Source organism: Hyperolius riggenbachi, chromosome 11 (assembly GCF_040937935.1).
Source record: "Hyperolius riggenbachi isolate aHypRig1 chromosome 11, aHypRig1.pri, whole genome shotgun sequence".
Classification (NCBI taxonomy): Eukaryota; Metazoa; Chordata; class Amphibia; order Anura; family Hyperoliidae; genus Hyperolius; species Hyperolius riggenbachi.
This window is the reverse complement of record NC_090656.1, coordinates 76,970,554-76,991,019: the sequence shown is the minus strand read 5'-3', so window position 1 is coordinate 76,991,019 and position 20,466 is coordinate 76,970,554. Positions and strand designations below refer to the sequence as shown.

The following is a 20,466-nucleotide window of genomic DNA, read 5'->3' as shown; positions in this document are numbered from 1 at the left end:
TACGTACTTTCCACGTTCCCGACGCTGTCCGCGCTCCCGCTCGTAAACACGCCGCCCGCCGCTAGTAAACACGCCGCCGCCCGCTCGCCCAGAGATCAATGAACGGGAAAATCCATTCCCGTTCGTTGATCTAAGCCCCACAATGATCCGCTGCTCTCCTATGGGCAGCGCGATCATTGTGAGAAAAAACTCACGTGTCCAGCCTCCTTATACTTCCTCCAAGCTTCCGGAAGGAAGCTTGGAGGTCGCATTAAAACAAAAAGTTACTGTGGCCATCTTGTGGCCAAATAGTAAACTACACCCTACACATTTTTCACATACAAATAAATGACTTTTACACATAAAATTAACTCATTACCTCCCACACTCCCCATTTTTTTTTTTTTTTTGGTAATTAAAAAAAAAATTAAAAATTTAAAATTTAAAAAAATACATAAATAGTTACCTTAGGGACTGAACTTTTTAAATATTTATGTCAAGAGGGTATAACACTGTTACTTTATAAACTATGGGCTTGTAATTAGGGATGGACGCAAAAATGAAAAAAATGCACCTTTATTTCCAAATAAAATATTGGCGCCAAACATTGTGATAGGGACATAATTTAAATGGTTTTATAACCGGGACAAAAGGGCAAATACATTTCATGGGTTTTAATTACAGTAGCATGCATTATTTAAAAACTATAATGGCCGAAAACTGAAAAATAATTATTTTTTTCCCCACATTTTTCCTATTTTCCCATTAAAACACATTTAGAAAAAAATAATTCTTGGCATAATGTCCCACCTAAAAAAAGCCTAATTGGTGGCGGAAAAAACAAGATATAGTTCATTTCATTGCGATAAGTAATGATAAAGTTATAGACGAATGAATGGAAGGAGCGCTGAAAGGTGAAAATTGCTCTGGTGCTCAGGGGGTAAAACCCCTCAGTGGTGAAGTGGTTAATGTATGAATAAAGCTGGCGTTTGTTATACTTGTCAGTAAGATTCAGTGCTGGGAGACCCCTGTGTACATTGGCATTGTGTGGAAAGATTTGCTGCTGTTGATAATGACTGTTTGGTAAATTGTACAGTATGGTGTTATAATGCGTCCTATGTACTTAGCTTCCCTAACCCTTATTGTGTGGTCTTCTCAGGGAGATCTGGGCTCGTTTTCTGGCATTCGAGAGTAATATTGGTGATCTAGCAAGTATTCTGAAAGTAGAGAAGAGGAGGTACACAGCCTTCAAGGAGGAGTATGAGGGGAAGGAGACGGCGCTGCTGGTAGACAGATACAAGTTCATGGACCTGTACCCCTGCTCTTCTAGTGAACTCAAGGCTTTAGGATATAAGGTATGTCTCCATACACTGGAAGCTTTAGTACATTTCTCCTGTGCTCTGAATTCTCATTCATATTATTTCTGATCCCACAACACTAAGGGCTTTCACCATACTTGCTTCAATGACGTGTGATTTTGCACAATGTGAACTTGCATGCAATGGTTTTCAAAGTTGGCATGTGCGTTTTTTGGAAAGTCTGCAATTTTTCTACCACAATTCACGTGCATTTAAAAAGCGGAGTCCCTACTGCATTAAATTGCAAATCACATGCAATTACCATAGGCTTCTAGCAAAAGCCAGAGGTCTATGGTGTGTAAAATGCGCACTAAATGTACAAAGGTTTCTGCGGAAAACTGTGGCTGTTTTCACAGGATGCAAGTTTGTCTTCAGCCATATGCCTAGTACACACCTTCAATTTTGATTGACTAATGACTCTCATACTACATAATGGTGGTAAAATTGATCAGTGATTGGCCAATTAAAATTGAAAGTGTGTACCAGGCTTTAGTCTCAGCCTTATTTTATGTTACTTCCCCTTTCGTTTTCTGTTTCCGCCTCTTCCGTCTTGCCTTTCTTGTCACTGTTCCTTCATGCCTCATTACACTCATTATGCTCTCCTCCGTTTCTCTCTAACTCAAGTTTCATTGTGTAATCTCAAATATTGTTTTATTTTCAAGGACGTTTCCCGTGCCAAATTAGCATCTCACATCCCAGACCCAGTAGTGGCTCCTTCCATAGCCCCATCACTAAAAGATGAGATTGACAGAAAACCTGAATATCCCAAACCAGACACCAACCAGATGATCCCCTTCCAGCCAAGACACCTAGCTCGTAAGTCATTTCATATGGTGACATTATAGACGTGTGCACACACTGAGACACCAGACTATAGCAGCATTACTGTTTTCTCATTGTGAGCAGAAGATTGAACTGGATAGCTGTATGGCTGCTACTGCGTGAAGGCAGACTGCTATACTGTATAAGCAGATTCCAATCAAACATAGCAAAGAAATGAACAGCGCTACTCAAAAACAGATGAGTGCCTACCTGCAAAAAAGTGCACACCCCACTCATGGGATTCAAATACACAATGAGCATACACATGACCTGTCTACCACTTGGAGGATGTTAGTTTCCACTAACAATTTGCAATTTGTTAGGTACTCGTCCCTCCCACTGTCGAAGAAGTCTTTCCTCCATGGGAGGGGACCTAACACTAACTAAATTCTACCTATGCATATGCATAGCCTGGGCGCGCTACCAGTAAAATTGAGAATTGCGCAAAAAAAGTGGGATCAGCGCATCACCAGGCCGCCTCTGAATGGCCTCAGCTCAGAGATGCGCTGAGCCCCCCCAGAAACTGCAAACGCACCTTGAACCCAAACAGAGGCTCTGCATATACACCAAAGGAAAACTATTAAGTGGGAGCAGCTGACCAGAAATAAATCAATCAAACATAGCAAAGAAATGAACAGCGCTACTTAAAAACAGATGAGTGCTTACCTGCAAAAAAGTGCACACCCCACTCATGGGATTCAAATACACAATGAGCATACACATGACCTGTCTACCACTTGGAGGATGTTAGTTTCCACTAACAATTTGCAATTTGTTAGGTACTCGTCCCTCCCACTGTTTTTGAGTAGCGCTGTTCATTTCTTTGCTATGTTTGATTGATTTATTTCTGGTCAGCTGCTCCCACTTAATAGTTTTCCTTTGGTGTATATGCAGAGCCTCTGTTTGGGTTCAAGGTGCGTTTGCAGTTTCTGGGGGGGCTCAGCGCATCTCTGAGCTGAGGCCATTCAGAGGCGGCCTGGTGATGCGCTGATCCCACTTTTTTTGCGCAATAAGCAGATTCCAGACAGATTCTCAAAGGACTTCCTGACTGTAAAAATGGCTTCCAGATTCAGGAACCAAACATGACATTGTTCTATCTACAGACATTGTACTTGTTAAGTATTCTCATATATATTGGACAGAAATACAATCAGATTCTCAGCAGATTAGGCACTTGGGCTGTAGATGTTCCAAAGGATTCCCTGGGGGCTTCAAGGTTTACAATGTCGTAAAGATTAGAAAATCAAAAATCATTGTATCTGTAGTGACTTCATACCTTTCTGTAAATGTAACAAAAACGCAATGTATTTCTCCAGCTCCCGGACTCCACCCAGTTCCTGGGGGCGTGTTCCCTGTGCCACCTGCTGCTGTGCTGCTGATGAAGCTGCTTCCGCCACCCCTGTGTTACCAGGTAAATTGGGATCTGCCTCTCTGCTTTAATGCGTTCTTCTGCATTGTCTTCTTATTATACTTCAGTGATCTGTGCCTCTCACTCCCTTGATCTCTTCCCTATAATCATGCAAATGGCAATAGGGAAACTTTACATTGTGAACTCTTGGGGGGTGGATGTATCTGCATTCTAGCTCACAGTGGTCTTGAGAAAGTGGTTCACTGCCTTGGAAATGGCCTACAGCCATTAGGTGAATTTTGCACTTTCAGGTTCTCATTTTCACACTTCCAGTAACGATCAGATTGGCAGACTGTTGTTGTGCCATCGCATAAAGTCACACTGAAGCGAAAAAAAATGATGATACAATGAATTAGTTGTGTAGTACGGATAATTACTAGAACATTAGTAGCAAAGAAAATATTCCCATTTTTATTTTCAGTTATACAGTTTTTTTTAATAACATTGCATCATTCTCTAATATTTGCAGTTTACACACTACTCAGCATTCTAAATTATTTCACAGAGCAGGCTAATGACCTTTTTGAACTTTCCTCTGCAAAAAAACAACAACATACAGTGGCAGACAGTTGAGATAATAAGCTTCAGAAGACAGAGCTCTCTGTGATGGCTCTTTTGCATAGATAACAACTGGAGTTTCTTAACTCTTCCTGTACTGGAAACAATATTATAGTTATGTCTCTGCTCCTAATGTTTTATTTCTTAGCTGTACTACACATACAAATCATATCATACATTTATTTTCACTTCAGATTCCCTTTAATTGAAATGTGCACCAACATTGTTCACATGTCGCTAACCATCGGGAATCGTTTGTTTTCATATGACCACAGTCCTAGTGTTAGTACATAGCTTCTGAGAATGTCCCATGCAGAGATGGACTAGTGCAACATCTGTCAGATCAGTCAGATTTTTACTACTTACTGTAAGTGACAGCAACATAGAAAAAAGTGATTTATAGTGCATTTTACTCTGGGAGAAATGTACATTTTGTAAGTATATTTTATATTTCTAAAACTAAAACAATGAGCAGCCTTCCTTGTTTGGCTTTCCTCGTCGCCATGGCGACGAGCGGAGTGACGTCCTGACGTCAGCCGCCTCCGATCCAGCCCTTAGCGCTGGCCTGAACTATTTGTTTCGGCTGCGCAGGGCTCGGGCGGCTGGGGGGACCCTCTTTCGCCGCTGCTCGCGGCGGATCGCCGCAGAGCGGCGGCGATCAGGCAGCACACGCGGCTGGCAAAGTGCCGACTGCGTGTGCTGCTTTTTATTTTATCAAAATCGGCCCAGCAGGGCCTGAGCGGCACCCTCTGGCGGTAATGGACGAGCTGAGCTCGTCCATACCACTAAGGTGGTTAAAGTACCGCTACAAAAAAAAAAAAGTAAGCAGTTAAAATCTGACCGGTTTTGGACTAGTCCATCTATTCATGGGGGGATTCTCATGGTTTTCTTTGTTTTCAAAAGCATTCCTGAATGGCGATTTCTAACTCTGCCAAACTAGCGAGTAGGGAGGCTGGCTGATATCTTACTATTTTGGCAGTTAGACTTCGCAACTGCCATTCATAAAATGCTTTTGCAAACAAAGAAAACCTTGACAATCCCCCATGAGGAGATGGACTAGTCCAAAACCTGTTGGTTCTGTCAGATTTTAACTGCTTCCTTTTTTTCACTGTAGTGGTCCTTTAAATAACTCAGTCCAGCTGTTTTTCTGAGACAGAATGAACCACGGGGCCTTGAGGAAAGCATCTGTTTTTGTTGCTGTTAGCAAGCAGACATATTTGCAGTTATGTCTTCAGACCAACGCTCAGAAGTAATACTTAATAGCAGAGAAGCTTTTGAAAGGAATAGTCTTTATTCACTTAGAGTGAGGAAACAAAATGCAGAGACCGGCCCTCCCATTTCCTGTGGCCAGATACAAAGATTTCAGGTGTGAATTCAGAAGCTTATAGACCCCCTCAGAAGAGAACTGACAGCAGGCAAAACATATACTCAATACATGATTTAGACTTACTAGGCTCATTTGTGCCACAGATTAACCTTAATGCAATTCTACCTCTGTGTTCCTCTTGTAAAGCTATAATGGTAAGAAATAGAAAAATTCCATTTTCTTTTTAACACCCCAGGGTCCATTCGTACAGGTGGATGAACTTATAGAGATCTTCCGCAGATGTAAGATTCCAGGCAGTAAGTATTTGCTTTCATTGCCCATAAGTTTAAAAACGGCATTTTATGAATTTAATTTCTATAGGAACATTACAAAGTATGTTATTACATCTGTCCACGTCAGTGACCACCTAAATCCCATTGTTTTGGGTGTTTTATGGCATAACTATGAACTCCAGAGAAAAAGGGGCACCATTCAGAACAGAATACTGTGTATCAGAGGCATCACCAGGGTTGGTCTCACCCACTTCAGAACAGAATACCGTGTATCAGAGGCATCACTAGGGTTGGTCTCACCCCCTTCAGAACAGAATACCGTGTATCAGAGGCATCACTAGGGTTGGTCTCACCCCCTTCAGAACAGAATACCGTGTATCAGAGGCATCACTAGGGTTGGTCTCACCCACTTCAGAACAGAATACCGTGTATCAGAGGGGTCACCAGGGTTGGTCTCACCCACTTCAGAACAGAATACTGTGTATCAGAGGCGTCACTAGGGTTGGTCTCACCCACTTCAGAACAGAATACTGTGTATCAGAGGGGCCACTAGGGTTGGTCTCAACCGCTTCAGAACAGAATACCGTGTATCAGAGGGGTCACTAGGGTTGGTCTCAACCCGCTTCAAAGCAGAATACCGTGTATAAGAGGGGTCACTAGGGTTGGTCTCAACCGCTTCAGAACAGAATACCGTGTATCAGAGGGGTCACTAGGGTTGGTCTCACCCGCTTCAGAACAGAATACCGTGTATCAGAGGGGTCATTAGGGTTGCTCTCACCCGCTTCGGAACAGAATACCGTGTATCAGAGGCGTCACTAGGGTTGGTCTCACCCGCTTCAAAGCAGAATACCGTGTATAAGAGGGGTCACTAGGGTTGGTCTCAACCGCTTCAGAACAGAATACCATGTATCTGAGGGGTCACTAGGGTTGGTCTCACCCGCTTCAAAGCAAAATACCGTGTATAAGAGGGGTCACTAGGGTTGGTCTCAACCGCTTCAGAACAGAATACCGTGTATCAGAGGGGTCACTAGGGTTGGTCTCACCCGCTTCAGAACAGAATACCGTGTATCAGAGGGTTCACTAGGGTTGCTCTCACTCGCTTCAGAACAGAATACCGTGTATCAGAGGGGTCACTAGGGTTGGTCTCACCCGCTTCAGAACAGAATACCGTGTATCAGAGGGGTCACTGGGATTGGTCTCACCCGCTTCAGTACAAAATACTGTGTATCAGAGGGGTCACTAGGGTTGGTCTCACCCGCTTCAGAACAGAATACCGTGTATCAGAGGGGTCACTAGGGTTGGTCTCACCCGCTTCAGAACAGAATACCGTGTATCAGAGGGGTCACTAGGGTTGGTCTCACCCGCTTCAGAACAGAATACCGTGTATCAGAGGCATCACTAGGGTTGGTCTCACCCGCTTCAGAACAGAATACCGTGTATCAGAGGCGTCACTAGGGTTGGTCTCACCCGCTTCAGAACAGAATACAGTGTATCCGAGGGGTCACTAGGGTTGATCTCACCCGCTTCAGAGCAAAATACCGTGTATAAGAGGGGTCACTAGGGTTGGTCTCACCCGCTTCAGAACAGAATACTGTGTATCAGAGGGGTCACTAGGGTTGGTCTCTCCCGCTTCAGAACAGAATACCGTGTATCAGAGGGGTCGCTAGGGTTGGTCTCACCCGCTTCAAAACAGAATACCGTGTATCAGAGGTGTCACTAGGGTTGGTCTCACCCGCTTCAGAACAGAATACCGTGTATCAGAGGGGTCACTAGGGTTGGTCTCACCCGCTTCAGTACAAAATACCGTGTATCAGAGGGGTCACTAGGGTTGGTCTCACCCGCTTCAGAACAGAATACTATGTATCAGAGGGGTCACTAGGGTTGGTCTCACCCGCTTCAGAACCGAATACCGTGTATCAGAGGGGTCACTAGGGTTGCTCTCACCCGCTTCAGTACAGAATACCGTGTATCAGAGGGGTCACTAGGGTTGGTCTCACCCGCTTCAGAACAGAATACCGTGTATCAGAGGGGGCCACTAGGGTTGGTCTCACCCGCTTCAGAACAGAATACCGTGTATCAGAGGCGTCACCAGGGTTGGTCTCACCTGCTTCAGAACAGAATACTGTGTATCAGAGGGGTCACTATGGTTGGTCTCACCTGCTTCAGAACAGAATACCGTGTATCAGAGGGGTCGCTAGGGTTGGTCTCACCCGCTTCAGAACAGAATACCGTGTATCAGAGGCGTCACCAGGGTTGGTCTCATCTGCTTCAGAACAGAATACTGTGTATCAGAGGGATCACTAGGGTTGATCTCACCCGCTTCATAACAGAATACTGTGTATCAGAGGGATCACTAGGGTTGATCTCACCCGCTTCATAACAGAATACTGTGTATCAGAGGCGTCACTAGGGTTGGTCTCACCAGTTTCAAAACAGAATACTATGTATCAGAGGGGTCACCAGGGTTGGTCTCACCCGCTTAAGAACAGAATACCGTGTATCAGAGACGTCACTAGGGTTGGTCTCACCCGCTTCAGAACAGAATACTGTATATCAGAGGCCCCACTAGGGTTGGTCTCACCCGCTTAAGAACAGAATACCGTGTATCAGAGACGTCACTAGGGTTGGTCTTACCCGCTTCAGAACTGCATACCGTGTATCAGAGGCACCACTAGGGTTGGTCTCACCCACTTCAGAACAAAATACCGTGTATCAGAGACGTCACTAGGGTTGGTCTCACCCACTTCAGAACACTATGTATCAGAGGCGTCACTAGGGTTGGTCTCACCCGCATCAGAACAGCATACTATGTATCAGAGGCGTCACTGGGGTTGGTCTCACCCGCTTCAGAACAGAATACCGTGTATCAGAGGCATCACTAGGGTTGGTCTCACCCGCTTCAGAACAGAATACCGTGTATCAGAGACGTCACTAGGGTTGGTCTCACCCGCTTCAGAACAGAATACTGTGTATCAGAGGGGTCACCAGGGTTGGTCTCGCCCACTTGAGAACAGAATACTATGTATCAGAGGGGTCACTAGGGTTGGTCTCACTCGCTTCAGAAGAGAATACCGTGTATCAGAGGCATCACTGGGGTTGGTCTCACCTGATTCAGAGCAGAATACCGTGTATTCGAGGGGTCACTGGGGTTGGTCTCACCCGCTTCAGAACTGAATACTGTGTATCCAAGGGGTCACTAGGATTGGACTCACCCGCTTCAGAACAGAATACAGAATACCGTGTATCAGAGGCACCACTACGGTTGGTCTCCTCTGCTTCAGAACAGAATACAGAATACCGTGTATCAGAGGCTTCACCAGGGTTGGTCTCGCCCGCTTCAGAACAGAATACCGTGTAACAGAGGCATCACCAGGGTTGGTCTCACTCGCTTCAGAACAGAATACCGTGCATCAGAGGGGTCACTAGGGTTGGTCTCACCCGCTTCTGAACAGAATACTGTGTATCCGAGGGGTCACTAGGGTTGGTCTCACCCGCTTCAGAACAGCATACTATGGATCAGAGGGGTCACTAGGGTTGGTCTCACCCTCTTCAATACAGAATACTGTGTATCAGAGGGGTCACCAGGGTTGGTCTCACCCGCTTCAGAACAGAATACTATGTATCAGAGGGGTCACTAGGGTTGGTCTCACCCGCTTCAGAAGAGAATACCGTGTATCAGAGGCATCACTGGGGTTGGTCTCACCTGCTTCAGAGCGGAATACCGTGTATCCGAGGGGTCACTAGGGTTGGTCTCACCCGCTTCAGGACAGAATACTGTGTATCTAAGGGGTCACTAGGGTTGGACTCACCCGCTTCAGAACAGAATACAGAATACCGTGTATCAGAGGCACCACTATGGTTGGTCTCCCCCGCTTCAGAACAGAATACTGTGTATCCGAGGGGTCACTAGGGTTGGTCTCACCCGCTTCAGAACAGAATACCGTGTATCAGAGACGTCACTAGGGTTGGTCTCACCCGCTTCAGAACAGCATACTATGTATCAGAGGCTTCACCAGGGTTGATCTCACCCGCTTCAGAACAGAATACTATGTATCAGAGGGGTCACTAGGGTTGGTCTCACCCGCTTCAGAAGAGAATACCGTGTATCAGAGGCATCACTGGGGTTGGTCTCACCTGATTCAGAGCAGAATACCGTGTATCCGAGGGGTCACTGGGGTTGGTCTCACCCGCTTCAGAACAGAATAATGTGTATCCAAGGGGTCACTAGGAATGGACTCACCCGCTTCAGAACAGAAAAGAGAATACCGTGTATCAGAGGCATCACTGGGGTTGGTCTCACCCGCTTCAGAACAAAATACTGTGTATCAGAGGCACCACTACGGTTGGTCTCCCCCGCTTCAGAACAGAATACTATGCATCAGAGGCATCACTAGGGTTAGTCTCACCCGCTTCAGAACAGAATACCGTGTATCAGAGGGGTCACTAGGGTTGGTCTCGCCTGCTTCAGAACAGAATACCGTGTATCCGAGGGGTCACTAGGGTTGGTCTCCCCTGCTTCAGAACAGAATACCTTGTATCAGAAGCGTCACTAGGGTTGGACTCACCCGCTTCAGACCAGAATTGAATACCGTGTATCAGAGGCACCACTACGGTTGGTCTCCTTCGCTTCAGAACAGAATACCGTGTATCAGAGGCGTCACCAGGGTTGGTCTCCCCCGCTTCAGAACAGAATACCGTGTATCAGAGGCACCACTACGGTTGGTCTCACCCGCTTCAGAACAGAATACCGTGTATCAGAGGGGTCACTAGGGTCGGTCTCACCCGTTTCAGAACAGAATACTGTGTATCTGAGGCGTCACTAGGGTTGGTCTAACCCACTTCAGAACAGAATACCGTGCATCAGAGGGCTCATTAGGGTTGGTCTCACCCGCTTCAGAACAGAATACTGTGTATCAGAGGGGTCACCAGGGTTGGCCTCACCCGCTTCAGAACTGAATACTGTGTATCAGAGGCGTCACCAGGGTTGGTCTCCCCCGCTTCAGAACAGAATACCGTGTATCAGAGGCGTCACCAGGGTTGGTCTCACCCGCTTCAGAACAGAATACCGTGTATCAGAGGGGTCACTATGGTCGGTCTCACCCGCTTCAGAACAGAATACTGTGTATCAGAGGGGTCACCAGGGTTGGCCTCACCCGCTTCAGAACAGAATACTGTGTATCAGAGGCGTCACCAGGGTTGGCCTCACCCGCTTCAGAACTGAATACTGTGTATCAGAGGCGTCACCAGGGTTGGTCTCCCCCGCTAGTGTTGGGCGAACACCTGGATGTTCGGGTTCGGGAAAGTTCGCCGAACATGGCCGCAATGTTCGGCATGTTCGGGCCGAACCCCGAACTCCCCGAACATCCCGCTTTTGGGGGCCCTATGGGGTCGCAGGCATAAGGGGGGAGCATGCCCCGATCGCGGGGGGGGGTCGGAAATTCCCCCCACCCCCTCCGCTAGCGCTCCCCCCTCTGCCCGCTTCCCCATTCAAAAGTTAGGAAGTGAAACTGTACCTGTGCGGCCGGTAGTGGGTGACTGGCAGTGGGCGGCACTATGGAGAGACTGAGGAGGAGGAGGAGTCCGGAGAGTGACGCGTTGAGGGAGGCCGGGCAGCGGGCGGATCAGCAGTAGTACCGTACTACTGCTGATCCGCCCACTGCCCGGCCTCCCTCAACGCGTCACTCTCCGGACTCCTCCTCCTCCTCAGTCTCTCCATAGTGCCGCCCACTGCCAGTCACCCACTACCGGCCGCACAGGTACAGTTTCACTTCCTAACTTTTGAATGGGGAAGCGGGCAGAGGGGGGAGCGCTAGCGGAGGGGGTGGGGGGAATTTCCGACCCCCCCCGCGATCGGGGCATGCTCCCCCCTTATGCCTGCGACCCCATAGGGGGCCAGTATTCGGGCGAACAGGGCCCTGTTCGTGCCGAACAGGGGCCCTGTTCGGCCAGGCAATGAGCCGTTCGGGCGAACCCGAACAGTTTGGCCGAACACCACTAGGTGTTCGGCCGAACGCGAACATCACCCGAACAGGGTGATGTTCTGCAGAACCCGAACAGTGGCGAACACTGTTCGCCCAACACTATCCCCCGCTTCAGAACAGAATACCGTGTATCAGAGGCGTCACCAGGGTTGGTCTCACCCGCTTCAGAGCAGAATACCGTGTATCAGAGGGGTCACTAGGGTTGGTCTCACCCGCTTCAGAACAGAATACTGTGTATCAGAGGGGTCACCAGGGTTGGCCTCACCCGCTTCAGAACAGAATACTGTGTATCAGAGGCGTCACCAGGGTTGGTCTCCCCCGCTTCAGAACAGAATACCGTGTATCAGAGGCACCACTACGGTTGGTCTCCTCCGCTTTAGAACAGAATACCATGTATCAGAGGCGTCACCAGGGTTGGTCTCACCCGCTTCAGAACAGAATACCGTGTATCAGAGGGGTCACTAGGGTCGGTCTCACCCGCTTCAGAACAGAATACTGTGTGTCAGAGGGGTCACCAGGGTTGAGCTCACCCGCTTCAGAACAGAATACTATGTATCAGAGGGGTCACTAGGGTTGGTCTCACCCGCTTCAGAAGAGAATACCGTGCATCACAGGCATCACTGGGGTTGGTGTCACCTGATTCAGAGCAGAATACCGTGTATCAGAGGCGTCACCAGAGTTGGTCTCCCCCGCTTCAGAACAGAATACCGTGTATCAGAGACGTCACCAGGGTTGGTCTCACCCGCTTCAGAACAGAATACCATGTATCAGAGGGGTCACTATGGTCGGTCTCACCCGCTTCAGAACAGAATACTGTGTATCTGAGGCGTCACCAGGGTTGGTCTCCCCCGCTTCAGAACAGAATACGGTGTATCAGAGGCGTCACCAGGGTTGGTTTCACCCGCTTCAGAACAGAATACCGTGTATCAGAGGGGTCACTATGGTCGGTCTCACCCGCTTCAGAACAGAATACTGTGTATCAGAGGGGTCACCAGGGTTGGCCTCACCCGCTTCAGAACAGAATACTGTGTATCAGAGGCGTCACCAGGGTTGGTCTCCCCCGCTTCAGAACAGAATACCGTGTATCAGAGGCGTCACCAGGGTTGGTCTCACCCGCTTCAGAACAGAATACTATGTATCAGAGGGGTCACTAGGGTTGGTCTCACCCGCTTCAGAAGAGAATACCGTGTATCAGAGGCATCACTGGGGTTGGTCTCACCTGATTCAGAGCAGAATACCGTGTATCCGAGGGGTCACTGGGGTTGGTCTCACCCGCTTCAGAACAGAATACTGTGTATCCAAGGGGTCACTAGGAATGGACTAATCCGCTTCAGAACAGAATACAGAATACCGTGTATCGGAGGCACCACTACGGTTGGTCTCCCCCGCTTCAGAACAGAATACTATGCATCAGAGGCATCACTAGGGTTAGTCTCACCCGCTTCAGAACAGAATACTGTGTATCCAAGGGGTCACTAGGGTGGACTCACCCGCTTCAGAACAAAATACTGTGTATCAGAGGCACCACTACGGTTGGTCTCCCCCGCTTCAGAACAGAATACTATGCATCAGAGGCATCACTAGGGTTAGTCTTACCCGCTTCAGAACAGAATACCGTGTATCAGAGGGGTCACTAGGGTTGGTCTCGCCTGCTTCAGAACAGAATACCGTGTATCCGAGGGGTCACTAGGGTTGGTCTCCCCTGCTTCAGAACAGAATACCGTGTATCAGAGGCACCACTACGGTTGGTCTCCTCCGCTTCAGAACAGAATACCGTGTATCAGAGGCGTCACCAGGGTTGGTCTCCCCCGCTTCAGAACAGAATACCGTGTATCAGAGGCACCACTACGGTTGGTCTCCTCCGCTTCAGAACAGAATACCGTGTATCAGAGGCGTCACCAGGGTTGGTCTCCCCCGCTTCAGAACAGAATACCGTGTATCAGAGGCACCACTACGGTTGGTCTCCTCCGCTTCAGAACAGAATACCGTGTATCAGAGGCGTCACCAGGGTTGGTCTCCCCCGCTTCAGAACAGAATACCGTGTATCAGAGGCACCACTACGGTTGGTCTCCTCCGCTTTAGAACAGAATACCGTGTATCAGAGGCGTCACCAGGGTTGGTCTCACCCGCTTCAGAACAGAATACCGTGTATCAGAGGGGTCACTAGGGTCGGTCTCACCCGCTTCAGAACAGAATACTGTGTATCTGAGGCGTCACTAGGGTTGGTCTCACCCACTTCAGAACAGAATACCGTGCATCAGAGGGCTCATTAGGGTTGGTCTCACCCGCTTCAGAACAGAATACTGTGTATCAGAGGGGTCACCAGGGTTGGCCTCACCCGCTTCAGAACAGAATACTGTGTATCAGAGGCGTCACCAGGGTTGGTCTCCCCCGCTTCAGAACAGAATACCGTGTATCAGAGGCGTCACCAGGGTTGGTCTCACCCGCTTCAGAACAGAATACTGTGTATCAGAGGGGTCACCAGGGTTGGCCTCCCCCGCTTCAGAACAGAATACTGTGTATCAGAGGCGTCACCAGGGTTGGTCTCCCCCGCTTCAGAACAGAATACCGTGTATCAGAGGGGTCACTATGGTCGGTCTCACCCGCTTCAGAACAGAATACTGTGTATCAGAGGGGTCACCAGGGTTGGCCTCCCCCGCTTCAGAACAGAATACTGTGTATCAGAGGCATCACCAGGGTTGGTCTCACCCACTTCAGAACAGAATACCGTGCATCAGAGGGCTCATTAGGGTTGGTCTCACCCACTTCAGAACAGAATACCGTGTATCAGAGGGGTCACCAGGGTTGGTCTCACCCACTTCAGAACAGAATACTGTGTATCAGAGGCGTCACTAGGGTTGGTCTCACCCACTTCAGAACAGAATACTGTGTATCAGAGGGGCCACTAGGGTTGGTCTCAACCGCTTCAGAACAGAATACCGTGTATCAGAGGGGTCACTAGGGTTGGTCTCAACCCGCTTCAAAGCAGAATACCGTGTATAAGAGGGGTCACTAGGGTTGGTCTCAACCGCTTCAGAACAGAATACCGTGTATCAGAGGCGTCACCAGGGTTGGTCTCACCTGCTTCAGAACAGAATACTGTGTATCAGAGGGGTCACTATGGTTGGTCTCACCTGCTTCAGAACAGAATACCGTGTATCAGAGGGGTCAATAGGGTTGGTCTCACCCGCTTCAGAACAGAATACCGTGTATCAGAGGGGTCATTAGGGTTGCTCTCACCCGCTTCGGAACAGAATACCGTGTATCAGAGGCGTCACTAGGGTTGGTCTCACCCGCTTCAAAGCAGAATACCGTGTATAAGAGGGGTCACTAGGGTTGGTCTCAACCGCTTCAGAACAGAATACCATGTATCTGAGGGGTCACTAGGGTTGGTCTCACCCGCTTCAAAGCAAAATACCGTGTATAAGAGGGGTCACTAGGGTTGGTCTCAACCGCTTCAGAACAGAATACCGTGTATCAGAGGGGTCACTGGGATTGGTCTCACCCGCTTCAGTACAAAATACTGTGTATCAGAGGGGTCACTAGGGTTGGTCTCACCCGCTTCAGAACAGAATACCGTGTATCAGAGGGGTCACTAGGGTTGGTCTCACCCGCTTCAGAACAGAATACCGTGTATCAGAGGGGTCACTAGGGTTGGTCTCACCCGCTTCAGAACAGAATACCGTGTATCAGAGGCGTCACTAGGGTTGGTCTCACCCGCTTCAGAACAGAATACAGTGTATCCGAGGGGTCACTAGGGTTGATCTCACCCGCTTCAGAGCAAAATACCGTGTATAAGAGGGGTCACTAGGGTTGGTCTCACCCGCTTCAGAACAGAATACTGTGTATCAGAGGGGTCACTAGGGTTGGTCTCTCCCGCTTCAGAACAGAATACCGTGTATCAGAGGGGTCGCTAGGGTTGGTCTCACCCGCTTCAAAACAGAATACCGTGTATCAGAGGTGTCACTAGGGTTGGTCTCACCCGCTTCAGAACAGAATACCGTGTATCAGAGGGGTCACTAGGGTTGGTCTCACCCGCTTCAGTACAAAATACCGTGTATCAGAGGGGTCACTAGGGTTGGTCTCACCCGCTTCAGAACAGAATACTATGTATCAGAGGGGTCACTAGGGTTGGTCTCACCCGCTTCAGAACCGAATACCGTGTATCAGAGGGGTCACTAGGGTTGCTCTCACCCGCTTCAGTACAGAATACCGTGTATCAGAGGGGTCACTAGGGTTGGTCTCACCCGCTTCAGAACAGAATACCGTGTATCAGAGGGGGCCACTAGGGTTGGTCTCACCCGCTTCAGAACAGAATACCGTGTATCAGAGGCGTCACCAGGGTTGGTCTCACCTGCTTCAGAACAGAATACTGTGTATCAGAGGGGTCACTATGGTTGGTCTCACCTGCTTCAGAACAGAATACCGTGTATCAGAGGGGTCGCTAGGGTTGGTCTCACCCGCTTCAGAACAGAATACCGTGTATCAGAGGCGTCACCAGGGTTGGTCTCATCTGCTTCAGAACAGAATACTGTGTATCAGAGGGATCACTAGGGTTGATCTCACCCGCTTCATAACAGAATACTGTGTATCAGAGGGATCACTAGGGTTGATCTCACCCGCTTCATAACAGAATACTGTGTATCAGAGGCGTCACTAGGGTTGGTCTCACCAGTTTCAAAACAGAATACTATGTATCAGAGGGGTCACCAGGGTTGGTCTCACCCGCTTAAGAACAGAATACCGTGTATCAGAGACGTCACTAGGGTTGGTCTCACCCGCTTCAGAACAGAATACTGTATATCAGAGGCCCCACTAGGGTTGGTCTCACCCGCTTAAGAACAGAATACCGTGTATCAGAGACGTCACTAGGGTTGGTCTTACCCGCTTCAGAACTGCATACCGTGTATCAGAGGCACCACTAGGGTTGGTCTCACCCACTTCAGAACAAAATACCGTGTATCAGAGACGTCACTAGGGTTGGTCTCACCCACTTCAGAACACTATGTATCAGAGGCGTCACTAGGGTTGGTCTCACCCGCATCAGAACAGCATACTATGTATCAGAGGCGTCACTGGGGTTGGTCTCACCCGCTTCAGAACAGAATACCGTGTATCAGAGGCATCACTAGGGTTGGTCTCACCCGCTTCAGAACAGAATACCGTGTATCAGAGACGTCACTAGGGTTGGTCTCACCCGCTTCAGAACAGAATACTGTGTATCAGAGTGGTCACCAGGGTTGGTCTCGCCCACTTGAGAACAGAATACTATGTATCAGAGGGGTCACTAGGGTTGGTCTCACTCGCTTCAGAAGAGAATACCGTGTATCAGAGGCATCACTGGGGTTGGTCTCACCTGATTCAGAGCAGAATACCGTGTATCCGAGGGGTCACTGGGGTTGGTCTCACCCGCTTCAGAACAGAATACTGTGTATCCAAGGGGTCACTAGGATTGGACTCACCCGCTTCAGAACAGAATACAGAATACCGTGTATCAGAGGCACCACTACGGTTGGTCTCCTCTGCTTCAGAACAGAATACAGAATACCGTGTATCAGAGGCTTCACCAGGGTTGGTCTCGCCCGCTTCAGAACAGAATACCGTGTAACAGAGGCATCACCAGGGTTGGTCTCACTCGCTTCAGAACAGAATACCGTGCATCAGAGGGGTCACTAGGGTTGGTCTCACCCGCTTCTGAACAGAATACTGTGTATCCGAGGGGTCACTAGGGTTGGTCTCACCCGCTTCAGAACAGCATACTATGGATCAGAGGGGTCACTAGGGTTGGTCTCACCCTCTTCAATACAGAATACTGTGTATCAGAGGGGTCACCAGGGTTGGTCTCACCCGCTGCAGAACAGAATACTATGTATCAGAGGGGTCACTAGGGTTGGTCTCACCCGCTTCAGAAGAGAATACCGTGTATCAGAGGCATCACTAGGGTTGGTCTCACCTGCTTCAGAGCGGAATACCGTGTATCCGAGGGGTCACTAGGGTTGGTCTCACCCGCTTCAGGACAGAATACTGTGTATCTAAGGGGTCACTAGGGTTGGACTCACCCGCTTCAGAACAGAATACAGAATACCGTGTATCAGAGGCACCACTATGGTTGGTCTCCCCCGCTTCAGAACAGAATACTGTGTATCCGAGGGGTCACTAGGGTTGGTCTCACCCGCTTCAGAACAGAATACCGTGTATCAGAGACGTCACTAGGGTTGGTCTCACCCGCTTCAGAACAGCATACTATGTATCAGAGGCTTCACCAGGGTTGATCTCACCCGCTTCAGAACAGAATACTATGTATCAGAGGGGTCACTAGGGTTGGTCTCACCTGCTTCAGAAGAGAATACCGTGTATCAGAGGCATCACTGGGGTTGGTCTCACCTGATTCAGAGCAGAATACCGTGTATCCGAGGGGTCACTGGGGTTGGTCTCACCCGCTTCAGAACAGAATAATGTGTATCCAAGGGGTCACTAGGAATGGACTCACCCGCTTCAGAACAGAAAAGAGAATACCGTGTATCAGAGGCATCACTGGGGTTGGTCTCACCCGCTTCAGAACAAAATACTGTGTATCAGAGGCACCACTACGGTTGGTCTCCCCCGCTTCAGAACAGAATACTATGCATCAGAGGCATCACTAGGGTTAGTCTTACCCGCTTCAGAACAGAATACCGTGTATCAGAGGGGTCACTAGGGTTGGTCTCGCCTGCTTCAGAACAGAATACCGTGTATCCGAGGGGTCACTAGGGTTGGTCTCCCCTGCTTCAGAACAGAATACCGTGTATCAGAGGCACCACTACGGTTGGTCTCCTCCGCTTCAGAACAGAATACCGTGTATCAGAGGCGTCACCAGGGTTGGTCTCCCCCGCTTCAGAACAGAATACCGTGTATCAGAGGCACCACTACGGTTGGTCTCCTCCGCTTCAGAACAGAATACCGTGTATCAGAGGCGTCACCAGGGTTGGTCTCCCCCGCTTCAGAACAGAATACCGTGTATCAGAGGCACCACTACGGTTGGTCTCCTCCGCTTCAGAACAGAATACCGTGTATCAGAGGCGTCACCAGGGTTGGTCTCCCCCGCTTCAGAACAGAATACCGTGTATCAGAGGCACCACTACGGTTGGTCTCCTCCGCTTTAGAACAGAATACCGTGTATCAGAGGCGTCACCAGGGTTGGTCTCACCCGCTTCAGAACAGAATACCGTGTATCAGAGGGGTCACTAGGGTCGGTCTCACCCGCTTCAGAACAGAATACTGTGTATCTGAGGCGTCACTAGGGTTGGTCTCACCCACTTCAGAACAGAATACCGTGCATCAGAGGGCTCATTAGGGTTGGTCTCACCCGCTTCAGAACAGAATACTGTGTATCAGAGGGGTCACCAGGGTTGGCCTCACCCGCTTCAGAACAGAATACTGTGTATCAGAGGCGTCACCAGGGTTGGTCTCCCCCGCTTCAGAACAGAATACCGTGTATCAGAGGCGTCACCAGGGTTGGTCTCACCCGCTTCAGAACAGAATACCGTGTATCAGAGGGGTCACTATGGTCGGTCTCACCCGCTTCAGAACAGAATACTGTGTATCAGAGGGGTCACCAGGGTTGGCCTCCCCCGCTTCAGAACAGAATACTGTGTATCAGAGGCGTCACCAGGGTTGGTCTCCCCCGCTTCAGAACAGAATACCGTGTATCAGAGGGGTCACTATGGTCGGTCTCACCCGCTTCAGAACAGAATACTGTGTATCAGAGGGGTCACCAGGGTTGGCCTCCCCCGCTTCAGAACAGAATACTGTGTATCAGAGGCATCACCAGGGTTGGTCTCACCCACTTCAGAACAGAATACCGTGCATCAGAGGGCTCATTAGGGTTGGTCTCACCCACTTCAGAACAGAATACCGTGTATCAGAGGGGTCACCAGGGTTGGTCTCACCCACTTCAGAACAGAATACTGTGTATCAGAGGCGTCACTAGGGTTGGTCTCACCCACTTCAGAACAGAATACTGTGTATCAGAGGGGCCACTAGGGTTGGTCTCAACCGCTTCAGAACAGAATACCGTGTATCAGAGGGGTCACTAGGGTTGGTCTCAACCCGCTTCAAAGCAGAATACCGTGTATAAGAGGGGTCACTAGGGTTGGTCTCAACCGCTTCAGAACAGAATACCGTGTATCAGAGGGGTCACTAGGGTTGGTCTCACCCGCTTCAGAACAGAATACCGTGTATCAGAGGGGTCATTAGGGTTGCTCTCACCCGCTTCGGAACAGAATACCGTGTATCAGAGGCGTCACTAGGGTTGGTCTCACCCGCTTCAAAGCAGAATACCGTGTATAAGAGGGGTCACTAGGGTTGGTCTCAACCGCTTCAGAACAGAATACCATGTATCTGAGGGGTCACTAGGGTTGGTCTCACCCGCTTCAAAGCAAAATACCGTGTATAAGAGGGGTCACTAGGGTTGGTCTCAACCGCTTCAGAACAGAATACCGTGTATCAGAGGGGTCACTGGGATTGGTCTCACCCGCTTCAGTACAAAATACTGTGTATCAGAGGGGTCACTAGGGTTGGTCTCACCCGCTTCAGAACAGAATACCGTGTATCAGAGGGGTCACTAGGGTTGGTCTCACCCGCTTCAGAACAGAATACCGTGTATCAGAGGGGTCACTAGGGTTGGTCTCACCCGCTTCAGAACAGAATACCGTGTATCAGAGGCATCACTAGGGTTGGTCTCACCCGCTTCAGAACAGAATACCGTGTATCAGAGGCGTCA

The 20,466-nt window shown here is 49.2% G+C and overlaps 1 protein-coding gene across 1 annotated transcript in view; it reads left to right on the top strand.

Annotated features, from left to right (window-relative positions):
• Window positions 1-20,466, top strand: part of CSTF3 (cleavage stimulation factor subunit 3) — a 155,151-nt gene that overhangs the window by 100,865 nt on the left and 33,820 nt on the right. Inside the window, exons 17-20 of the mRNA XM_068261813.1 lie at window positions 1,139-1,334; window positions 2,000-2,153; window positions 3,476-3,570; window positions 5,688-5,748. Coding sequence (XP_068117914.1) covers window positions 1,139-1,334; window positions 2,000-2,153; window positions 3,476-3,570; window positions 5,688-5,748 — 506 coding nt within the window. The remainder of the gene's footprint in view (window positions 1-1,138; window positions 1,335-1,999; window positions 2,154-3,475; window positions 3,571-5,687; window positions 5,749-20,466) is intronic.